Genomic DNA, 23,838 nt, shown 5'->3' with positions numbered 1-23,838 from the left:
CTCAGCGGCTCATTAAAAAAAATTACTAAAATATTTTGTACGATATTCAAACACACAAATCCATCTAAAATACTTTAATATTATTTTTTATGGTGATATTCATTAAAAAAATTCCAGTCATCAAAACAACTGTGATTGGTCCGTCCCAGAGGCATATGGTTCTCGTACATCCCATCCTGATCCTGACCATAGACCGTTAAAAAATCCTGACCAGCGAAGAGAAAAGCCACATGTATCACGTGACTATGGCGAAAACGTAGTTATTTTCTAGAAGCTCCCAAGAACGTGAGCTCATTGCTTATATTATATTGCTAATGTTTGGGGAAATGTAGGCAATGTGGGGAGGATTTTATTTCCATGATTTAAAAATAAAAATAAGTCTCTTGAGAAATGAGACAACAACACAGATACTCCTGCTTCTTTTGTGAAAATCATAGGTGTTGTAATTGTACCATTAACCATTATGATGTTTCTCGGTTTTATTATGTTTTCTTCCAAAATTCATGACATGGCTGATTCATAAAGAAGACAAGAACAAGCAACATTAAGCAGTAAGAAAAACAACAATGTCACTGTTTTCTAACAGCAGCACCAATTGCTTGCCGGGCATCAATAAAGAAAACTTGTGAATGTCAAAGCAAGGACAGATACAAAATTGAAATCCACATCATCAGATTCTGTATAAACCCTTCAATACATGATAATAAATAAATGAGTAAAATGCAATTGCATATAAATGACATTGCATAGTGATCTGTCAAACTGCTTTTAACATTCAGTGATCATTATCAAAAGATGCCTTTATGTTACAAAAATTTGAAAATATATATACACTGACTGACATATTCACAATGTAAGGCACTGTCAAAATGTTCTTGTTGATATTTTTTTCTAGCCTCCAGTGGGACTATGCATTCACGAGTCTTCTGAAATCAAAGCAAATTCAAGTTTACAATAAAAAGATGTTCAAGGATCCACAAATGAGACAGCGATGTATCTAACCCCCTCTACGGTGGGCAGACCCTCATGGTAGTGAGTGAGGCGTCCCGGGTGCATGAGCGCCCAGCCTTTCCTGGGCGCTGTAACAGAGCAGTCGTACCTCAAGAACCGACAGCCGCCACCCTGAACAGAAAGTCATTGATCATTAATACAATGTGCTCATGAACTGCTTCAAAATAGCAGAAACAAAAGTTAAAATGTCATTTTACAAACATGAAAAGGGAGAGAAAGAAGACATACAAAAAATACTATAATAATTTACATCCCAAAAATTAATTGTAAGGCTATCCCCATGCCAGAGACCCATTTGTGTTCCAACACTTGGAATCTCTAAGCAAGTTTCTGCATGTCTCCACATCTCAAGCTTTCAGGAGAGCTGCAGGTCAAGACATGCTGCTGTTAAGACATGGACATTTTACAAACCAACAGTTTGCATACCTTACATTTACGATATGAAACCCTACATTTATAGTACTGTAGGTTTGATTGTGTATATTAAACTTATATCAATAACTGACGTATATCAATAACTGAAAAAAATATATACATTTTTATTAACCAAATTTATTCATTTTTCTCAAATTATATTTTAATTATTATTTTTAATAATTGTTATATTTTTGTGATATATATATATATATATATATATATATATATATATATATATATATATATATATATATATATATATAATTCATATATACATCGATCAAGTATTGTGTTGGTCCCCATTTTGCTGCTAAAACAGCCCTGATCCTTCGAGGCATGGACTCCACTAGACCAGGAGCACCAAGATGTTAGCAGCAGATCCTTTAAATCCTGTTGGTTGCGAGGTAGGGCCTCTATGGATCGGACTTGTTTGTTCAACAAAAAAACAGATGATCAACTGGATTGAGATCTTGGGAATTTGGAGGCCAGGTCAACACCTCATTGTTGTGCTCCTCAAACCATTCCTGAACCATTTTTGCTTTGTGGCAGGGCACATTATCCTGCTTAAAGAGGCCAAAGCCACTAGGTTATACCATTTTCATAAAAGGGTGTACATGGTCTGCAGCAATGCTTAGGTAGGTTGTAGGAGTCAAAATAACATCCACATGGATGGCAGGACCCAAAGTTTGCCAGCAGAACATTGCCCAAAGCATCACTTGGGAAGGCTTGCTTCTTCCCATAGTGCATCCTGGTGCCATATGTTCCCCAGGTAAGTGACGCACACACACCCGGCAATCCATGTGATGTAAAAGAAAACGCGATTCATTAGACTAGGCCACCTTCTTCCATTGCTCCGTGGCCCAGTTATGATGCTCACGTGCCCAATGTTGGTGCTTTTGGCGGTAGACAGGGGTCAGCATGGGTACCCTGACTGGTCTGTGGCTATACAGCCCCATACGCAACAAACTAAAAGATGCACTTTGTATTCTGACACCTTTCTATCAGAACCAATATTCACTTCTTTCGGACTACATGGGCAATCCTTTGCTACCCATGTGTATTAATGAGCCTTGGCTGCCCTTGACCATGTCACCGGTCCACCATTGTTCCTTCCTTGGTGCACTTTTGATAGATACTGACCACTGCAGACTGGGAACACCCCACAAGAGCTGCAGTTTGGAGATGTTCTGACCCAGTCTTCTAGCCATCACAATTTGTCTCTTGTCAAACTCGCTCAAATCCTTACGCTTGCCCATTTTTCCTGCTTTTAACACATCAACTTTAAGGACAAAATGTTCACTTGCTGCCTAATATATCCCACCCACTAACAGGTGCCATGATGAAGAGATAATCAGTGTTAGTCCCTTCACCAGTCAGTGGTCATAAAGTTTTACCCTAAAAATACTAAATATTAAATAAAAAACATTATCAAACTAAAATATAGTACATTAATTTAATTGAAATAAAACAAATCTGTCATTTTTGACCGCCACGCAAGCAGCACCAGAGGGTTAGTTAACAAAACTACAGAACAGTCAAACATCACAGCTCATAGTTCACTCACCTGATAATCAATCCCCACTTGATTGAGAGCTATATTGATAGTGAAAGTGGAAGCGTCATGATGTGGTCTTAACGAAGGTTGTTCATCGGGTTTATATCTAACTACAAATGCCAGATCAAATTGAGCCTGCAGGAAATAATCACACAGACAGATGCAGAGTCATCATGCAGCATTCATGTGGAGAGGATCAGCTGGCCCAGAAAAAAAATAGAAAGACCTTCATTCTGGAACATAACGGAACTTTCGTGACCAACAAAAATAAAGGAATTCTCATTATATCCTGAGTTCTCAAATATCTTGTTTTGGAAGAAATATGTCACATGTTTGGCAATAAAATAGATTGTGAACATATTATGCAAACATCACCTGACTGAATATTGAGGAATATCTAATATTTACACTACTGTTCTTAAGTAAAAACAATTAAGAGAAATTAATAAAATTTAATGCATCTGAATGACATCGCTAATGCTCATAAATGCTGTATTTATTTGATTAAAATAGTAACATTTTATATTTTACAATTTAAAATAGCTGTTTTCTGTTTTATCATATTTTAAAATGTCATTTATTTCGGCAAAGCTCCAAATTCAGCCTTTTTTCTTCAGAAATCATCCTAATATACTGATTTAATCTCCAGTTTTTATTGATTATTATAGGTGCTCAGTTATTAATAATGGTTATTATTATTATCCATGTTGAAAGCTGATTTTGCTGCTTAATATGTTAAAACTTGGATTATTTGATTAATAGAAAGTTGAAAAGTATAACATTTATTTTAAAATAGAAATCTGTTTTAACCCTATAAATGTATTTACAGTCAATTTAATGTGTCCTTGCTGAATTACCAAAAAAAAAAATAATAAACTTAATTATTCCAAATTTTTGACTGGTAGTGTACTTCAAGACAAATATAATTGTTTGTTAAATGTCAGGAGAATAAAGAAAGGCTTACTCTTGTGTAGTATCCTGGAAACATCTTCTCTGTGACCGGCGCTATATAATCTAAAAGAAACTTGTGCCATTCTTTGTCATAGCCCACTTGATTCATGTGGATATCAATAGTGGGGACATTTTCATATCCTCCTTGGATCCTAGTGTCCTAAATGTACAACAACAACAACAAAAGTTTGCTCAAAGAAATACTAAGGTAAGGCAAAATAAAATACCATGGGGATAAAACAGAGAAAACCAACAACAACATACCACATTTGCACCTCCTGACCATTGGCCAAAATGTTCCATCTCTTCAACAAAATGATTGCAGGCCACGTCGGTGAAAATAGGGAACCAGTACACATCAGGACACGGCTACATAGAGAATTACAGATAAGCAAAGTTTAAATTATAATGACTTTACAAAACACTTTAAATCATTAGCATAGATTGCCATCAGTATGTTACACTTTTCTTTTTCTTTTCTTTTTTGATGGTTCATTTAGACATTTTATTAACTCTAAGTAACTTAGAAACTACATGTCAGCTAACTTATTAGAGTATTAGTAGACTGGTAAGGTTAGGGTTAGAATAAGTTTGCATGTAGTTTTAAAGTTACTTATAGTTAATAGAATGTATAAAGTAGACCTTCAAAATAAAGAGTTACCAAAATAGACACTACAGTTCAAATGTTTAGGGTCGGTAAGATTTTTAATTGTTTTTAAAAAGTCTCTGAAGTTCATCATTTATTTGATCATAAATACAGTAAAGACAATAATATTGTGAAATATTGAACTTTATGATACCTGTTTTATGTTTTAATTCATTTTAAAATGTAATTTATTCCTGTGATGGCAGAGCTGAATTTTTAGCATCATTGCTCCTGTCTTTAATGTCATGATCTTTCAGATATCATTTTAATATGCTGCTCAGAAAAGACTTATTATTATAATGGTGAAAACAATTTTCTGGGGGAAATCTTTGATAATAAATTCAAATTTGAAATTCTTTTGTAATCAATTTTATTCAATTAAATGCATCCTTGCCGAATAAAACTTAATTTCTTTTCAAACAAAATCATACCGAAAACTTCTCAAGGACAAGATAATATGATAATAATAAGATAATAAAGATAATAACGTTATGCAGTCCATTTAATAATCTTATACAGTATTTAATAATAAAATCATCAGGAAATGCTGCTAATATTGTATGCTTTGGGTGAATACTCACCGTTTCTATAAGCCCATCTCTCAAAATTTTGGAATAATTCTCGTGAATGTATCTTTCCTCCCATTCCTGTTCCACAGCAAAAATGAAAGAAAATATTAAATAAATGAATTAACAATAAAGCAAAAATGTTTTGTAAAATATTTCAATAAATATTGTCTGAAATTATATTTTATCTTACCACAGGATTTTCAAAGATCTGCCAGAGATCATTGTGCAAATGATTTGTCTGGTAATTATCAGTTGATAAAACTCGACCGAAAGTGTGCATATTTGTTACAAACATGAAGATGCCCTAAATATGAATAAAATAACATATGAATCAATGACAGGGAAGACATTTTCACAAAGTGATTTCTAATGGTGATTTATGGCATATTTATTTGAGTTAAATGTCTGACCTTGTTCCGAACGTTGGCGCAGAAAGCCATATCTGGATCAAGCGTTGCGGATTCAAACAGGTCAGGAGCTTTGAGCTCAGTCCTCAATGCATCCGCTTTTACCAGGAATATGTGAGAGACGTATGGCACATTCCACAAACCCCTGTGGAGGCACAAGAGAATGATCACATATTTGCCATTCATCCCAGTTTGAGGAATTTCAAAGACTTCTTCATATTTTTAGAGCAGTGAAATATACTCATCATTTCAAATACTAGAGAAAATGTAACTCAAATTAGATAGCTGAGATAAAAACATGCACATATACATACATCTCTGTGGATTATCTATGATACAGTATGTGGCCCTGGATAAATGAGCTATTCATTGATGTATGGTTTGTTAGGATGGGACAAGATTTGGCAGAGATACAACTATTTGAATATCTGGAATGTGAGGGTGCAAAAAAAAAAATTACATATTAAGAAAATGCATATTACTACTAATAATAAGTTTTTATATATTTATGGTAGGAAAGTTAGAAAATATCTTCATGGAGCATGATCTTTACTTAATATCCTAATGATTTTTGGCATAAAAGAAAATTTTGACCCATATAGTGTATTGTTGACTATAGCCTCAAATATATCTGTGAGACTTATGACTGGTTTTGTGGTCCAGGGGTCGTATTACAAAAACTGTTTGGTAAACAGAAAAAAATTTGTTTGCATGGCAATTTCAGTTAGGACCTCATTTAGGGACAAAGTCTATTACAAAATTGACATTTCTTAAATGCATAATCTTATCGTAACTATGGATAGGAAATAGGTATTACAAAAGCATCCTAACTCGAGAAAAAAAATCCTAAAAGCTGTCTTAACTTTAGGACAATCTTGCAGTTAACGTTAGTTGACAAATTGCAACCAACATTACAGAGGCCAACGAGCCGTCACAGAGCATTACTAGACATTCTTCAAGTGACTAACGCCGTAAGTTTTTGTTTTTGCAAAAGGCAATTTAGAAAACAGACTTTACATTTTCAACATAGCATATCAGATAAATGAGATTTTGTAAGATAGGAAAAGAAGTTAAGATTTGCTTCTGCAATACGAAATTATGAAAAATCCTAAATTTACTTATCATATCTTAAGTTAAGACCTAAAATAGAAAGTTTCTGTAATATGCCCCCAGGGTTACACATCCACCAGCTGGAGCGTCCATGATCTCCACTAGAGGGCACTCCTCCCAACTCTTGTGCCATCTATTCATGTACTACATTTTACTCATAACCTACTGCCTGGCCTCATTATTCTTGAATACATTCAGCTGTGTCTCATTACCTTGTTAAAGGTCCACTGAAAACAAAATATTTTTTAGCTTTTAGCATGACTGTGTTAGCCTTAAAGTTATGAATAAGCTGGTATGTTCCAAAACTATGACAAAAGTTGCATTTAGGAGATAAGAGCATTCAAAATTTAGTCTCCTACTTCTACTACTACTTAAAACGAATCACAGATTTTGGTGACATCATCGCAGACTTCACTTTCTCGTCAAATCTTCTGTCCAATCAGAATGTGCTCTAGAATCTAAAGCCCGCCCTCTACACTGCTGAAGCTGAAATCGGTCAGTTGTTAACACACATTTACTAATTTCTACATGGTGAACGGCACATGGCACATGATATATGTGATAGGAAACCATTCAGTGTAAATATGCTTTCATTTGAGGCGAATAAAGTCTGTTTTCACGTTAGTTTTACACACCGCACACACCCCAATGGCTCTGGTCTAAATTTAGACTACAGACACGAGAGCGCAGCGCGGATCATATGCGCGAGTCGGCGCAGACAACAAACATATCGACCCATTTGAATTCTGCACAGAATGCTGCATTTCAAAGCGATATGGAGGAGATTATGATGATAAACGGTTAGAGTAAACTGGCTTTACCAAACAGAGAGAGAACAGAGAAGGTCCGCTCTTGCGCTCTAGTCAAACTGTATATTAACGAAACGCTATTGGCTGTTTCAAAAAAGGGGAGGGGCTGCTAACAGCTGGAGCCGTTTCAGGGGAAATCACGTCAACACATTGAATAATGCGGCGCGTTTCAAGGCACTTCAGTGGGCCTTTAACTATGCCTATATAAGCCCTGTGTGTTCTGTCATTTTTTGCAAAGTCTTGTATGTTGTTACAATGCATTTCTGAATGTTATCCTGATTTTTTTTTTTGTCTTGGTTAATTGATTCCCTGCCCTGTTGTTTATTTGGATTGTTTGCCCTTTTGCTTGTTATATATCCATATAACAATACCATTCTGGATTGTCCCAATAAAGTTATATTTGGATCTTCAACCCAAGTCGCGGAGCAGTTCGTAACAATATTACATGACTGTTTAAAATAACACAACAAATTAAATGAACTAAAAGTCAACTTACACGCGGTGTCCTTGAACTATGTCCACGTAATCCTCTGACCTGGCGTAGTACCCGTCTGCACTGAGAGCACCCCAGAAGTTTGTCCACAGTCGCCCAGGTTTGGTCATCATTGGTGCAATGAAAGGCCTGTGATGTTCATAAACATGATTATGGTCAAAGAAAAAAAGACAGATTAGAAACTAGTATGATTATTAGAAGTTACTTTGCTTTCCCATTAATTAAAATCGGGAGTAAGTGCCGAGAGCTTGAGCCGCCGAAAACCCTCTTTACCTTTAAAAAACTGCTGTCAGAATTTACTAAAGACATGCAGTGACAAACATGCGCTGGAAAGGCGTGGACAGGGTTATTTTTGCGGCTGATCTTATTGCATATCCATTAGTAGGAGTTTCCCTTTCAGACGCTAAATTTATTTGAGGAGAGTATTTAAATGAATCATGCAAGGTGATTTACTAAGGTTTTTGCTAGTCACTTTTCCAGTATTTGCGCCATTACCGCCCAAAAACTATTAGTTAAATATGTTAAATAATACAAATAGTCTTTGCTGCTGACATTCGATGATCCATTTCAACGATACAAATAATCATTATCATTGAGCTGTTCCCTCTACTGTACAAGTGCGAATTTGCATTTCCTGAGGCTGATTCATTTCACTATTGGTGTTAAAGGGCCTTTACATTTGCCAAAATAGAACTTTTGGGTTTTTTTGGTTAATAAATAAACAAGTAAGCCCAGCACAGGTGAGAAAAAGTAACACAAACTTTTTGTAACTGAACACATTACTTTCCAATTTAACTGAACTAAGTAATGCAATTAGTTACTTTTTTTAGGTAGTAAAATTAAGAAATACTGTAACACATTCCTTTGGAAAGTAAGATTTGTCCCAACACTGACTATACATAAACACTGTAATGTTTTCAAGTGCATTACTGTACGTGCAGTATTTGTGCATACAAACCCATGCTGTCTACAGGGAGTGCAGAATTATTAGGCAAATGGGTATTTTGACCACATCATCCTCGTTATGCATGTTGTCTTACTCCAAGCTGTATAGGCTGGAAAGCCTACTACCAATTAAGCATATTAGGTGATGTGCATCTCTGTAATGAGAAGGGGTGTGGTCTAATGACATCAACACCCTATATCAGGTGTGCATAATTATTAGGCAACTTCCTTTCCTTTGGCAAAATGGGTCAAAAGAAGGACTTGACAGGGTCAGAAAAGTCAAAAATAGTGAGATATATTGCAGAGGGATGCAGCAGTCTTAAAATAGCCAAGCTTCTGAAGCGTGATCATCGAACAATCAAGCGTTTCATTCAAAATAGTCAACAGGGTCGCAAGAAGCGTGTGGAAAAACCAAGGCGCAAAATAACTGCCCGTGAACTGAGAAAAGTCAAGCGTGCAGCTGCCAAGATGCCACTTGCCACCAGTTTGGCCATATTTCAGAGCTGCAATATCACTGGAGTGCCCAAAAGCACAAGGTGTGCAATACTCAGAGACATGGCCAAGGTAAGAAAGGCAGAAAGTCGACCACCACTGAACAAGACACACAAGCTGAAACGTCAAGACTGGGCCAAGAAATATCTCAAGACTGATTTTTCTAAGGTTTTATGGACTGATGAAATGAGAGTCTTAATGGGCCAGATGGATGGGCCCGTGGCTGGATTGGTAAAGGGCAGAGAGCTCCAGACTGACTCAGACGCCAGCAAGGTGGAGGTGGAGTACTGGTTTGGGCTGGTATCATCAAAGATGAGCTTGTGGGGCCTTTTCGGGTTGAGGATGGAGTCAAGCTCAACTCCCAGTCCTACTGCCAGTTTCTGGAAGACACCTTCTTCAAGCAGTGGTACAGGAAGAAGTCTGCATCCTTCAAGAAAAACATGCAGGACAATGCTCCATCACACGCGTCCAAGTACTCCACAGCGTGGCTGGCAAGAAAGGGTATAAAAGAAGAAAATCTAATGATATGGCCTCCTTGTTCACCTGATCTGAACCCCATTGAGAACCTGTGGTCCATCATCAAATGTGCGATTTACAATGAGGGAAAACAGTACACCTCTCTGAACAGTGTCTGGGAGGCTGTGGTTGCTGCTGCACGCAATGTTGATGGTGAACAGATCAAAACACTGACAGAATCCATGGATGGCAGGCTTTTGAGTGTCCTTGCAAAGAAAGGTGGCTATTGGTCACTGATTTGTTTCTGTTTGGTTTTTGAATGTCAGAAATGTATATTTGTGAATGTTGAGATGTTATATTGGTTTCACTGGTAAAAATAAATAATTGAAATGGGTATAAATTTGTTTTTTGTTAAGTTGCCTAATAATTATGCACAGTAATAGTCACCTGCACACACAGATATCCCCCTAAAATAGCTAAAACTAAAACTTCCAAAAATATTCAGCTTTGAAATTAATGAGTTTTTTGTGTTCATTGAGAACATGGTTGTTGATCAATAATAAAATTAATCCTCAAAAATACAACTTCCCTAATAATTCTGCACTCCATGTATAGAGCTTTAGAATTACATTAAAATTATTTTCTAGCAACCAAATACATAACTACACTTTCGTTTTAAAGCTGAGTCTGTGTGCATTTGACCATTGTATTTTTTAAATTCTCTTTACAACTGTTTTAATTATCCTTGATTTTATGTTTTATTCTTACACATGGTATTCTTATTTCTCATGCATATGCTATCACTATTTTAATTAATTTATATGTAAAGCACTTAAAATTGCCATTGGGTATGAAATGTGCTTTACAAATAAACTTTCCTCGCCTTGCCTTACACTACCATTCAAAAGTTTGGGGTCTTTAAGCAGCACATATTAATATTTTTTAACATAATAATATAAATGTTACTTGAGCAGCAAATCAGCATGTTAGAATATTACAGTGAGAGAAGACTGGCGTAATGGTGCTGGACATTCAACTTTGCATCTAACAGAAGTGTATTTCATTGGACAATATGAAAACATGAATTCATTTGTCAAGTACTTTCAATTCTTTACATCTTACTTACCTATTGAGCTCAATTAGGATTTTAAGCGTGTCTTCATTCTTTAAAACTACATCCACGTCTATACTGAAGAAGTATTCACAGTCAATGTCGTCTCGACACATATCGCTGCAACAAAAACATAAAAAAAGAAATTAATAAAATATTCAGTGAGGAGCCATTTGTACAATGACAAGCTGTTTTCCAGTTTCTTATGGTGTTTAGGTGCACCATATTAAAATTGTACATTTTTTGTATTTAAAAAGCACACTTACAAGCCAATGTTACGTGAGGTCATAATATCTATATCCTCCTCTGGTCCGATCAGCTTCACAGCCTGGTATTCAGACTCGTGATGCTCTAGGAATGTACGCACCTGTTGTTCGTGGTGTGATTCCTGCAAAAGCAATCGATGACCGTTAATCAACGTCAACGTAGGAAATCTGATTCATTAACAATAAAAAGGATGAAACTGTTGTTCAGCAACATTCAATCCGATCTGATCTGCTCTGCCTTTAACAATGAAGACCCAATTTATGAAAAGAAGATAATATGATACTCAACAGGTACACTCTATTATACAGGACCAGCGTATTAGTTCCCTAATACTTATTGTATTGACATGTTCTGTTTCACGTAACTCTTAAGCCCCGTTTCCACCGCAGGAACTTTACCCAGGAACCAGGAACTTTGGGTGGTACTCGGTGTGTTTAGACCGCAGGAACCAGGGTCTAAATGAAGTTCCGGGTAAATATTTCCCCCTACAAACGGCCCTGCTCGCGAGATAGTACTTTTTCAAAGTTCAGGAACTTTCGAGGGCGGGACTTGGGCGCTGAACATGCTGATTGGTTTAGGTCAAGCAGCATTTTATTTCAACGGGCATTTTTAAAAGTCTTGCGAGGTTCAGTCTCGTTCAGTAAATATCAGTCTTGCGCTCTGTCTGATGGCGCGCGCCACGTTCGTCTCAGCCATCTCACGTGCAATGTCCGTAATAGCTGATAATAATATACATTGTCATTTTAAATCTAGACAAATCTGTTTAAATCTGTTTATTACATCAAGCTTTCTGAATATGCTGCATGCTGCTGAATCTGCATATTAGTACTCTTTTCTGTCGTTGTTAATTACCTTAGTAAACCTGTACATAACCAGCAAAAGCAGCACAGCTTGAATCTCTTCCATACTCGTTATTAATTTTTTTTCACCATGTAAACGACCTGACCGATTACTTTTAAGTGTGTGTCCTTACATGACGTGACAGCGCGCGCCGCGCTCAAGTTGACAAGAGAGGAAAGTAAATTTTTTGGAGGGGTAAACTTTTTATTTCGTAAGTTATGAAGATAATGTTGGAATAATGACACAGCGTATATTGCCCCAGGCAGTTTTTACTTTAACTGCGCCTGACAGAACATTTTTTTTTCTGAGATGATTATTACACTTTACAACAAATAAATAGCTATAAATAATACTGTATTAGTCCTGGTGGCCGTTAAGAGTTGCTATGGCTACAGTAAACACATTCCAGCTGCTGGAGAAAACAGCGTTGACATTTTTGATGCGGCAGACAAACTGCACGTGACAAAATGATTGCGATTGAATGTCATCACATGTAAACACCAGATCGGTTTAGATAACGTCTCATGTAAACAGTCCATCTTTCAATCGGTACACACAAAAATGATTACTGCAGTAAGATGTCCTTCACTGACTTGGAGGAACAGTCGCGCGCAGTCCTATCACCGGACTAATTTGCCTAATCTTCTCGGAACTTTAGATCGCGGTCGAAACGCAGACAGTTGTAGGTCTGGGGGGAAGAAAAGTTCCTGTAAAAAAGTTCCTGGTACAAATTGTTCCGGGTAATTTTGGTGGAAACGGGGCTTTAGTTCTGTCATGACAACTCTCAGAGTGTTTGGCATGGTAATGGATATGACAGTGTTGATATTCTTGGTGGAATAGATCTGCTACGCTGCTGCTGCACAATATAGCACGAATTACCAGTAGCAGATTTATACAGGTGGAGCAGGGGAAGGTGGAGGGTTTCTGAAAGTGCAATGCTACAAAAAATGCTGACTTGTATTTGAATGTTGAGCAGTGAGCTCATTGGCTACATATAGAGCAGTAACCAATCAGCTGTGCCCTATAGAGAACAATGGAATTGCAAGCAGATTAAGTTTCATCTAGAGTTACATGACAGAACTTGTATTTAAATTGTTTATTTTTATATAGAATTAGCACATTATGTCTCATACGATAGATTCCAATAATGACTGTCCAATTTTAAGAGCCTAACTGGTAAATAACAATAAATAATATGAGCAACATATTTTTTTTAATAATTTATTAAAGGCTCACTGAAGTGCCTGGAAACACATTCAGTATGTTGACGTAATTTCCACTGAAACAGGAAGACAGGGCAGAGCATATCGTACACCTCCTCCCCTTTATTAAAATAGCCAACAGCGTTTTGTTTATATCACAGCTCGGCCAGAGCTGTTGATCTCGGTAAAGCCACAGTTTCCTCCTGATGTCTAACTGTTTCTCCTCCTAATCTCCTCTGTATCACTTTAAAATACAGCATTCTGTGCAGAATTCAAATGGGTCTGATAAATTTCCTGGTCTCTGGACAGAGCTGCAGCAGTTTGCGTGAAACTAACGTACAACCAGACTTCATATTTACATTGTCTGATTTGTTCCCTATACCCTATGTGCCATTCACCATGTAGAAAATAGTAAATGTGTAAAAAAAGATTTAATCCACAGCTTCATCATCTATTTAGAGGGCGGGACGCTTAAGATTCTAGAGAGCATTTGATTGGACTGAAAATCCGTTGAGAAGCTAAAATGCAGTGATGTCATCAAAATCATTGATCCATATTGGTGGTAAATTGTGAATACTTTTGTTTTCTAAATGTGAATTTTGTCAACGTTTTGGAGCGCACTAGCTTATATATAACAGTAAGACTCACATATTAATACTAACAGCCAAAAAAAATTCCATTTTGATTTCATGGGGACTTTAATGTTAGTTCATTGTTCATAGTAGTTCACAGTGCTTTTACTAATGTTAAAAAATACAACTTTTGATTTTTAAAATATATTTAAAAAAGTTGTTAGTTGTCAGTTATTAGTTCATGTGAAATAATGTCGTTAATTAACGTTAACAAACAAAACCTTATTGTAAAGTGTTACCGCTTAAATGTTAAAAAGTGCTTACAGGACGTAATATTTTACCTGATTATAAATGAATAATCTGAGCCGGTTTTTGGGGTATTTGAGATTAAGTAAGCGCTCAAAGAACACAGTGACGAAGGGGGTGGGCTGCTGGATGAAGACCCCAATGACCACTACAGGATATTCCCTCTCCTGCAGACGAAAAAATAACACATACAGACAGAACATTAACACACCAAACAATTATTCAGCTAAAGCTTAAATTAAATTGAAATACATGTGATTTAACTCTCTATAGAAGTGTCTATGAATGCGTATAGTGTAAACAGTTATTAAAAATAGCGTTTATTGGAGTAAAATAACATAGTCTTTAGTATTTTAATTAATCATTATTATTTTAATCTTTGTAATATTTTTATTGATTTATCACAATATACTGTATGTATATAATTCAGCTTTTTTATTTCAATGTAATGCTTTCTGACTAACGCATTTAACACCAGTTATTTTAAGGGTCAGATATAAACAGCTCTTTGAGGTAAAAACTACACACTATCAATCTTTACATTATTATTATGATTATTTAAAAGGTGTATGGAGCCTGGCACATGACATACAGAAGGAAAAAAATATATACTGTAGCCACAAATTAAGAATTCTTAATCTGTAGTTTGCCACGTTATCTTTTTCTTCCCATTCATGTCATTTGGGGATCTGTAAAAGTGGACTTAAAATTATTTAATAAAACAACAATTCCTTTAAAAATGCCTTCAGAATACAGTGGTGCAGGTATGATCTCAGTATAGTCAAGTTGTGTTTTCCACAGGCTTTATTTTAGAATTTTAAAAACTTCAGGAAAATCTCAAAGGAAACAGCGGCAAATTAATCTTCTGGGTTCTGACATCATACCTGCACCACTCTAGCATTAAAAGCATTATTTTAGTAATAATAATAAAAACACAGATGGGTAATAGTAGTAAATGTAAGGCCCACCTTGAGTCCAGAAAGCAGACGCAAATCCTTGTTACAAATTGTGCAGCCAGTCTCAAATGTCCACAGATTTGGGATATAGTTTCCTAGGTAGTTTATCTGAAGCTGAAAGAAACAGTGTGTAGTAAAAATGATTCAGCTGAAAAAGGCAGATAGCTTAGTTCATTGGATCAGGACAGAAAATCGATTTACTTTGGTGGGTCCATTGCCATGGATAATAACGGGCAGCGTGTCATAAAGTACATTTCTGGCTCGCACGCGTCCATCTTCAAACTTCAGCACGACTTCATCTGTTCATGCAAATAAAAAGGAATTATTCAAAAATATTAATATTAAAATTAATATTCCATAATTTAGTTCTAGGGTTGTTTATTAAATCATGAATTCTGTTTGAATCATTGTGTACACAGCCCGTTGGCCTATTTATAAAGGATTTCCTCTACAAACGTTTGGACGAATCTCTCTTGGGTATCTGTAATGGATACCGCTGAAGGTTTTGAAACAGCCTTTTGAAGCTTGAACAATGACCTTTTCACTGTTCACATGAATTCCACTGGATTTAATATTACCATTAGGATGAAGGAGGGATTCATAGCAAAATTCAGTTTCCTTTCTTTAATTTTTCTTAATGTTCTTCTTTTTTATTACAAAAGTTTTATTACTAACATACTGCAACAATATTATATATTAATACAAAAACATTTTTGTGTCTGTTCAGTTGTGCTCTTTCTTGCAAAAGTATATATCTATGAAAAACTTAATTCAGAATTCAGAATTTTATCATTCATAAACTCACACATCAGTTGTGGTAAACGGAAGGTCAAGCATGTTCACCAGTTGAAACAATGAGGTTCATTCTCGTGTTACGCAGCACGTTTGAGCTTCAGCAAGAACCAATGAGATTCATTCTCATGTTACGCAGCACGTTTGAGCTTCCTCAAGAACCAATGAGGTTCATTCTCGTGTTACGCAGCACGTTTGAGCTTCCTCAAGAACCAATGAGGTTCATTCTCGTGTTACGCAGCACGTTTGAGCTTCAGCAAGAACCAATGAGGTTCATTCTCGTGTTACGCAGCATGTTTGAGCTTCCTCAAGGACCAATGAGGTTCATTCTCGTGTTACGTAGCACGTTTGAGCTTCCTTAAAGGGTTATTAATGAAAATTTATTTCATTAATGACTCACCCCAATGTCGTTCCACACCCGTAAGACCTCCGTTCATCTTCAGAACACAGTTTAAGATATTTTAGATTTAGTCCAAGGGCTTCCTGTCTATGCACACTTGCTGTCCACGTCCAGAAGGTAATAAAAACATCATCAAAGTAGTCCATATGTGACATCAGTTGGTTAGTTAGCCTCTTTTGATGTGTCGACAATACATTTTGGTCCAAAAATAACAAAAACTAGGACTTTATTCAGCATTGCCTTCTCTTCCGCGTTTGTTTTCAAACCTCAAATAAAGATTCAAAGGGTTATGAATCAGCAGATTGATTTGTGATTCGTATCGCCAATGTCACATGATTTCAGCAGTTTGCCAGTTTGGCATGCGATCTGAATCATGATTCACCGTTTAAATCTTTATTTGAGGAACACGGAAGAGAAGACAATGCTGAATAAAATCGCATTTTTTGTTATTTTTGGACCAAAATGTATTGTTGACGCTTCAAAACAGTCTAACTAACCAACTGATGTCACATATGGACTACTTTGATGATGTTTGCATTACCTTCTGGACATGGACAGCAAGTGGACATACACTTACATTCAAAGGACAGGAAGCCCTCGGACTAAATCTAAAATATCTTAAACTGTGTTCCGAGGATGAACGGAGGTCTAACGGGTGTGGAACGACATTGGGGTGAGACATTAATGAAAGAAATCTATGAAAGTGAATGAAAGTGAACTAACCCTTTAAGAACCAATGAGGTTCATTCTTGTGTTACGCAGCACGTTTGAGCTTACACAAGAGGTTCTCACGCGTCAAGCAAATCTAAAATATCTTAAACTGTGTTCCGAGGATGAACGGAGGTCTTACGGGTGTGGAACGACATTGGGGTGAGACATTAATGAAAGAAATCTATGAAAGTGAATGAAAGTGAACTAACCCTTTAAGAACCAATGAGGTTCATTCTCGTGTTACACAGCACGTTTGAGCTTCCTCAAGAACCAATGAGGAACATTCTTGTGTTACGCAGCACGTTTGAGCTTACACAAGAGGTTCTCACGCGTCAAGCAAATTTGGTTGAGCTTCTGTTTATGTTCGCTGATCAAGTTTATGTGAATAAAGCCTAAATTAAATCTGTTCGTCAAATATAAATGGTCTCTTCAGAAAATTTTGACTAAACCGCTGAATTCATAAGGATTCTTTTTATGATCTCTTTATTCTCTTTTTGAAGCATCAAACTGGTAGGTGTGTGGCTGCCAATGGAGGGACAGAAATCGCTCAGATTTCACTAAAACATTTGTGTTTTAAAGATGAACGGAAGTCTAGCAGGTTTGGAAAAATGTGGTTGAGTAGGCCTACCTGATGACAGAATTTATTTTTTGGATGAACTAACCCTTTAAGGTGGTTTAAATTAATTACAGAAAACACTAGAATGCACAATTCTATTAAAATGCACTTTGGGACCAGAAAAAAAAGCCTCAAATCAAAGTCTCAAATCAAACATTTATGAATTTGTCATGAATTTCAAAATTAATCTCAAGGTTAAATTGTGGGGGTATGATTTCTCAGGTCAGTGGGTTTGTTCATTTAGACATTATAAACAGAATTACTGAACCATGCAAAGAGTATTTATATGAACTAGTAGTATGCAAACTCTTTATGGTTTACCTTATGGTTGTTAATCTCATACTACAAATGACAGCATACCTAAATATTTATGTTGCTACAACAGCCTTTTCCCAGGCAAAATGCACAGTGTATTCTATACAAACTATACAAAAGCTGCAGTGTCGCACACCTGGGTTGTAACATCCTGCTGAGATGGTGTACGTGAGCACAGGCACATCTAACACTCTAGCATTCCAGCCACAAATGCCATTACAGGCAACTGGGAAACTCGCTCTCCTCCCACAATCTGGCAGCGAGTCAAAACTACAGCTGCCCGTTGAGCCGAAAACAGCTCTAAACTCAAACACTAAAAGAGCTTTGGTTCGCATGAAACCAATCAGCTTTTGAAACCCTCAGCAAAGCATTTCATTAGCGATTCCTCATTAAACCGAAGGGTTACAGAAAGAGGAAACTTCCCAGCAGGTATCAGAGAGCAATGACTGTACTGACACTGCACTTTGGAGAGCATAAAACAGGATGGTCTCCTTTAGAGAGCTGATGCTAGTGCGATTTTAAGAGTTTGAGAACAACATACTTTAAGAGTGTGTTGGAACTCCTCTCCAATTAAAATCTTATAACAGCTATGTTTCTAAACCAGGCTGCAAGAACACAAAATTATACACTTACCAAGAGCTCCATGAAGATTCTGGAACAATCTGCACTTGTTGTCCAGAGTTATATTTATGGACTTCTAAAGATGAAATGAGAGGGAAGAAATGTGAAAACGCAGAATAAACACATTTAATATGTGTCATTACTGAAAACTGTGAACTTGAATGTGCATTCTGTAAACGAGGCAAAATATCCTAAAACAGAGCAATAAAGTTTTAGGAAACCACACCATGGTTGCCACCACTCAGCATATAAACTATACCCTAAACACTCACTCTTTTCTCTGGGTTGATATATATCTTGGTGAAAAAGAGCTGGTCACTGTCACTATCTGCTCCTGACCAGTCAGAAAGCATCTCTTTGAGGTTGGGTGCATAGCCAATGAAGCCTAGAAAAAGGAAAAGACCCAGCGTTACAATGAGAAAGGCCTATAAATAGACCCAAAACTATTTTGTAATATAAGTTATAAGTTATTATCTGGTTTAGATGTGAAACTGGATGATTTAAACTAATCTTTTAAGTATTATGAAAATACTTTTCACAGAGGCCACAGATGACAATACAGACAGTATAAAAGTATGTCCTAATTATTTCACAGCTGTTAATCTCTGACATCATCTTTTAAATATGAATGCTTCTGGAACATTCTCAGAGTCTGTGAAAAGGGAAACTTTAAAAAAGGAAGAAGCCTCAAACTTCTTAGTAAACAATTCTTACTACAAACACAAGAAAGTGAGCTTATCATAATTATATTCAACCACTGAATTATAAGATTAAAATGGATTTTAGTAGGTGGTATATTTGGTGTTAGCTAATGCATGATGAATTATTAAGCATTATTAAATGCATTGCTTCCATTCTACTCTATATACAATTGCATCCAAAAATATTCTCCATCAACCATAAAACCACAAATTTAATAATTGTTGATTCCAGTGTTCTAAAATAAATAAACCCTTAAAAAATTTAAGCACTGTACTGTATTCTGGTAAAAATGTCCTTCTTCTTACTGTAATCAGAACTGTAAAGAACATTTGTATATACATCATAGTTGTAATTTATTTTATTTTTTAATGTAATTGTTCTGTATTTTTACAGAACAGTGCTTTTTATTGCAGCTTTACAGAAATTAATGCAAAATGCAATCATTATGTTTCTAAAAGGAGCCTCTTTGTATCTACATAAAATATAATTTCTTAATTTACTTCTTTCATTTTGTGGTGAAAGATTTGGTATGTCGGAAAGATCGTACAGTATTTACTAGTTGAACACACATGATTGCCACCACAAAGCTGTAATTAGGAGTGGGAAACTCTTTTTTTCTTTCATTCTCAAGTGTCTGTCAGTTAAAAAACATGGCGGGTGTTAAGAATGTAGAGTCTGGGTTGATTGTATATATATATATATATATATATATATATATATATATATATATATATATATATATATATATATATATATATATATATATATATATATATATATATATATCAATTATGGTTAGAAGAACTGTTGCCAAACATATAACTTGATAGAAACTTAAAAACACTGCAATAATGATCCAGTCATCTCTTAAACATTTGCCTAATTAAATCCAAACAGTAGCCTTTTTTTTGTCCCGGCAGTGCACACACACTCTTAACATGTCATTTTGAATGTAATTGTTTGCATCCAAATTAATTTAGCATCTAAAACTGAGCTAACAGCATGGGTCCCCAAACTCTGTCCTGGAGGGCCGCTGTCCTGCAGAGTTTAGCTCTTACCCCAATCAAACACACCTGAAACAGCTAATCAATGCCTTTAGAGGACCTAGTAAGACATTGATTAGCTGGTTCAGGTGTGTTTTATTGGGGTTGAAGCTAAACTCTGCAGGACAACGGCCCTTCAGGACCGAGTCTGGGGACCCCTGACATACAGTATGTCTAAGCTCTTCAATGATAATCAAAAAAGAGAAATACATGCCTCCTGCTCCGAGGAACCTCTTCCCTTCCCTGACATGAGGATGTTTGTCTTCCAGGTGACGATCTGGCCAGATGAGAGTCTCAGCTGAAAACACAACTTTGTGTTTGGCCTGCTGAAACTTCTTCAGCAGCTCTTTAGGACCAGAAGAAAAGATTACATCATAACTGTGGAAAGCCAGAAAGTAAATAATTGTTACTGTCACTGATCAACAATGATAATTGAAAAGTAGACATATCAACACACTGCAGATATAATACATTTAATTATAATGAGGATATACCTATCCACAAAAAGAATGACTTTGTTCTCCTCGTTTATCTCGTCCAGAGCAGACTTCAGCAGACGCACTTTCTGCCCTCCACCAGGAGGTGACATGTAATCTCCACCTTTCCATGTTTCACCCCTTCCGAGAACCTAAAAAAAGACAAAACACAATGACTTTATATCACACAATTGCCAGTTTATATCATGCAATTCTTTATAACTTGCAATTGCAGAAAAATATTTAATTGTAAGTTAAAATTTGATTTATTTTTATTTAGATTTATTTGTATTTAGTGGCAGAAACAAGCTTCTATAGACTATTAAACTGTTATACAGGGTCAATCTAAGAAATAACATTTTGTATTAGCCTAAGAAAATTAACCTAAACTTTTGTACTACAAACATCTGTCATGGCAGTATCTGATATATTTTTTTTAATTTCATACTTGTTAAAGGAAATAATATTTTCTTTGACAGAAAATGTGATGCACTCTCATGAAATGCAATAATGCAATATATATTTCAAAAGGCGATATAATCCTATAAATGTTCATGGATTATAACCTGGATTTATCCAATAAAGTTAAGCAGAGACTTTAAATAGAAAACCTTCCACTTTATTAACATATTTGATGATTAACTGAACATTGCAATATTCATTACCAAAACAAAACAAAAAATCGTGCCGTACCTTGATGGTGTAATTGAAGTGTTTTGCGGATCTCAAAAAACGTCTGAAGCCATCGGTCTCCTGCGTGGCTACAGTCAGCACTAGAAGATCTCCTGAGACAGAGAAAACACAAATCAGTGTGGATAACTCCGTAAAGCTTCTCCACAGCTGCTCGGTTCTTCTGTCTACGTGCTGGAAGAGCTCATCCTAATGGGTATCCCACATCTCCTCTGAGGACCATGCACAGCTGGAATATAACATACTCATACAGTAGCCTATTAAAACCTGCCGCGAGAAAGCCGCAGAAAAGAAAGTTCTTTATACGAAAACGTATTCTATCACATGTAGCCTAGATTAGCCTACAGGTTTTTTTTTTCTTGGTGTATTTTTTTTTTTTTTTTTTTTACAATGCATCCATGTTTACCTACAATGGACAAATGTGGTTACGAGATAAATAGGCTACGCGTAGGTAGGTACAATGTAACAAATGTTTTTCCACTATTTTTGTTTTGGTTTTTTTGCTCTTATTGTGCATAACTAAATTTTAAGAAATTAAGTAAAATGTTAGCACTGTCTTAATGTAAGTTAACTGTAGGCAACCATAAACTGATCTCTGCACTGATATCGGCATGAAGGGATCCACGTCAGCGGCGTGAGTCCGTTACGCCTGGCTAACTTTACCTAGCAAGTCAGGTTTGCAACGAACCCTTACATCTAATCATGGTTAAAAAAAAATGTAGCAGTGAGTTACATCATGCACAGAAGCGGTGTGGTTTATCTAAGACTGTGATAAGCTGAAATCATAGCCTTACCCGCGGGGATCGAGCCCTGCTGCTTGCAGTGAAGCGGGGAATAGGACGCAAATAAACACACGAGGAAGAGCAGAACTTCTCTCATGTTCGGATCAGTTCTTCTTCTGAGCGCCACAGTAACGGCGACTTGTGAAATAAGGCCTTTCCTCGAGAGAAAGTTAGTTATATTCCCGTACAAACGCACACAGCCTGCCCACTTCTGCCTTTCCCTTTCCCCACCCCTCGATCCCTGACCACACGTAGGCTACGGAGAGAGAGCTCACTTACTACCAGAAACAACAATCAGTGGATTGAATTAAATTCAATATATCCACGTGAAGAAATACTATAGGCCTATAGTAAAATTACTTGTAGTAAATAGGCTACGGCCTACTAAATTGTAGTAGGACTATATTTCCTATATTTAAAATTGCCAATAGTTAATAAGCTGTCAATTAAAGTATAATAAATACTACAATTTGCTCTAATATTTTTACTATACTATGGTTTAAAAACACTAACCTATAGTATTTACTAGAGTAATTTTAATATAGATAGATAGATAGATAGATAGATAGATAGATAGATAGATAGATAGATAGATAGATAGATAGATAGATAGATAGATAGATAGATAGATAGATAGATAGATAGATAGATAGATAACACGTTATCACACTGAATGGGGTGAGCTGTCACGGAACCTGAAATCAAACTGCTATGTTACATGCAAAAAATAGCCTACCAGACAATTGTTTTGACCAACACATATTTTAATAGATTTTATAGGCCTACATTTGTAACATTTCAAACTATCACATGACAACTTGCCTAAAAATCTTACAACTAGCCCTGACCAGACAATTAGGCTACTTATGACATATGAAATTCCCCTTTGTTACAAAAATGCCGGGGGTTATTAACCCAAATTTGAGTCAAATATGGACAAACCCACACACTGGGTTAAAAAAATATATAACTCAATTGCCTTGGCTTATCCATATTTGACCCAAAATTTAGGTTGATACAACCCAGATTTTTTTGTGTAAAGTCCACACTAGGGAATTAGTAACTAGTTTATTACTAACTTTATTCAGTCACACCAGTTGTTCTAACTGCAGAATGTAGCTTGCCTCTGTAGTAAACTTAGATATTAATGTGTCACAAAAATGTCAAGTAATTCAAAATATTAAACATTTATAAAGTCAGAGAAATTAAATACATATGTAAAATAAATGACAACAACAGCAATAAACCCATAAAACTTTAATAGCTCAGCTTATTATAAGAATTATATTATTCAAATTCAGAAATTATTTAATATAATAGGCTATATATTAGTTGAATGCACTGCATTACATAGGTATACAGTATATTTCATATAGTTTCATACAGTTTTCAAAAGTTGCAGAGGGGCCATATGGGGACCAATATTGGGACCATTTAAATTCAGGATTGGGACCATTTAAATTCATTGAGTTGTATAAGGTTGTAACGTTACTGTTTAAGATACCTATAAAAGTATCTAGAATCTTGCAGCATTTTTATTAGCTTTTGTTCTTTTTTTAAATGCCTATATATACA

At 35.9% G+C, this 23,838-nt stretch overlaps 1 protein-coding gene across 1 annotated transcript; it reads right to left on the bottom strand.

Annotated features, from left to right (window-relative positions):
* Window positions 1-386: 386 nt before the first annotated feature.
* Window positions 387-22,486, bottom strand: plod1a (procollagen-lysine, 2-oxoglutarate 5-dioxygenase 1a). The gene is made up of 19 exons (XM_067412496.1): window positions 22,276-22,486; window positions 21,485-21,576; window positions 20,810-20,943; window positions 20,530-20,693; window positions 18,843-18,955; window positions 18,583-18,646; window positions 15,317-15,414; window positions 15,128-15,229; window positions 14,195-14,326; window positions 11,239-11,360; window positions 10,988-11,092; window positions 7,972-8,097; window positions 5,560-5,701; window positions 5,340-5,453; window positions 5,162-5,227; window positions 4,199-4,303; window positions 3,948-4,094; window positions 2,993-3,118; window positions 387-1,122 (listed from the first exon to the last, which is right to left on the bottom strand). Exons 1-19 carry the CDS (start codon window positions 22,358-22,360, stop codon window positions 967-969), a joined length of 2,193 nt encoding a protein of 730 aa, XP_067268597.1. The 5' UTR covers window positions 22,361-22,486; the 3' UTR covers window positions 387-966.
* Window positions 22,487-23,838: the final 1,352 nt, after the last annotated feature.

Source organism: Pseudorasbora parva, chromosome 13 (assembly GCF_024679245.1).
Source record: "Pseudorasbora parva isolate DD20220531a chromosome 13, ASM2467924v1, whole genome shotgun sequence".
Taxonomy (NCBI): Eukaryota; Metazoa; Chordata; class Actinopteri; order Cypriniformes; family Gobionidae; genus Pseudorasbora; species Pseudorasbora parva.
Note: the sequence above shows the minus strand (reverse complement) of the source record. Positions and strands in the feature narration are given on the sequence as shown.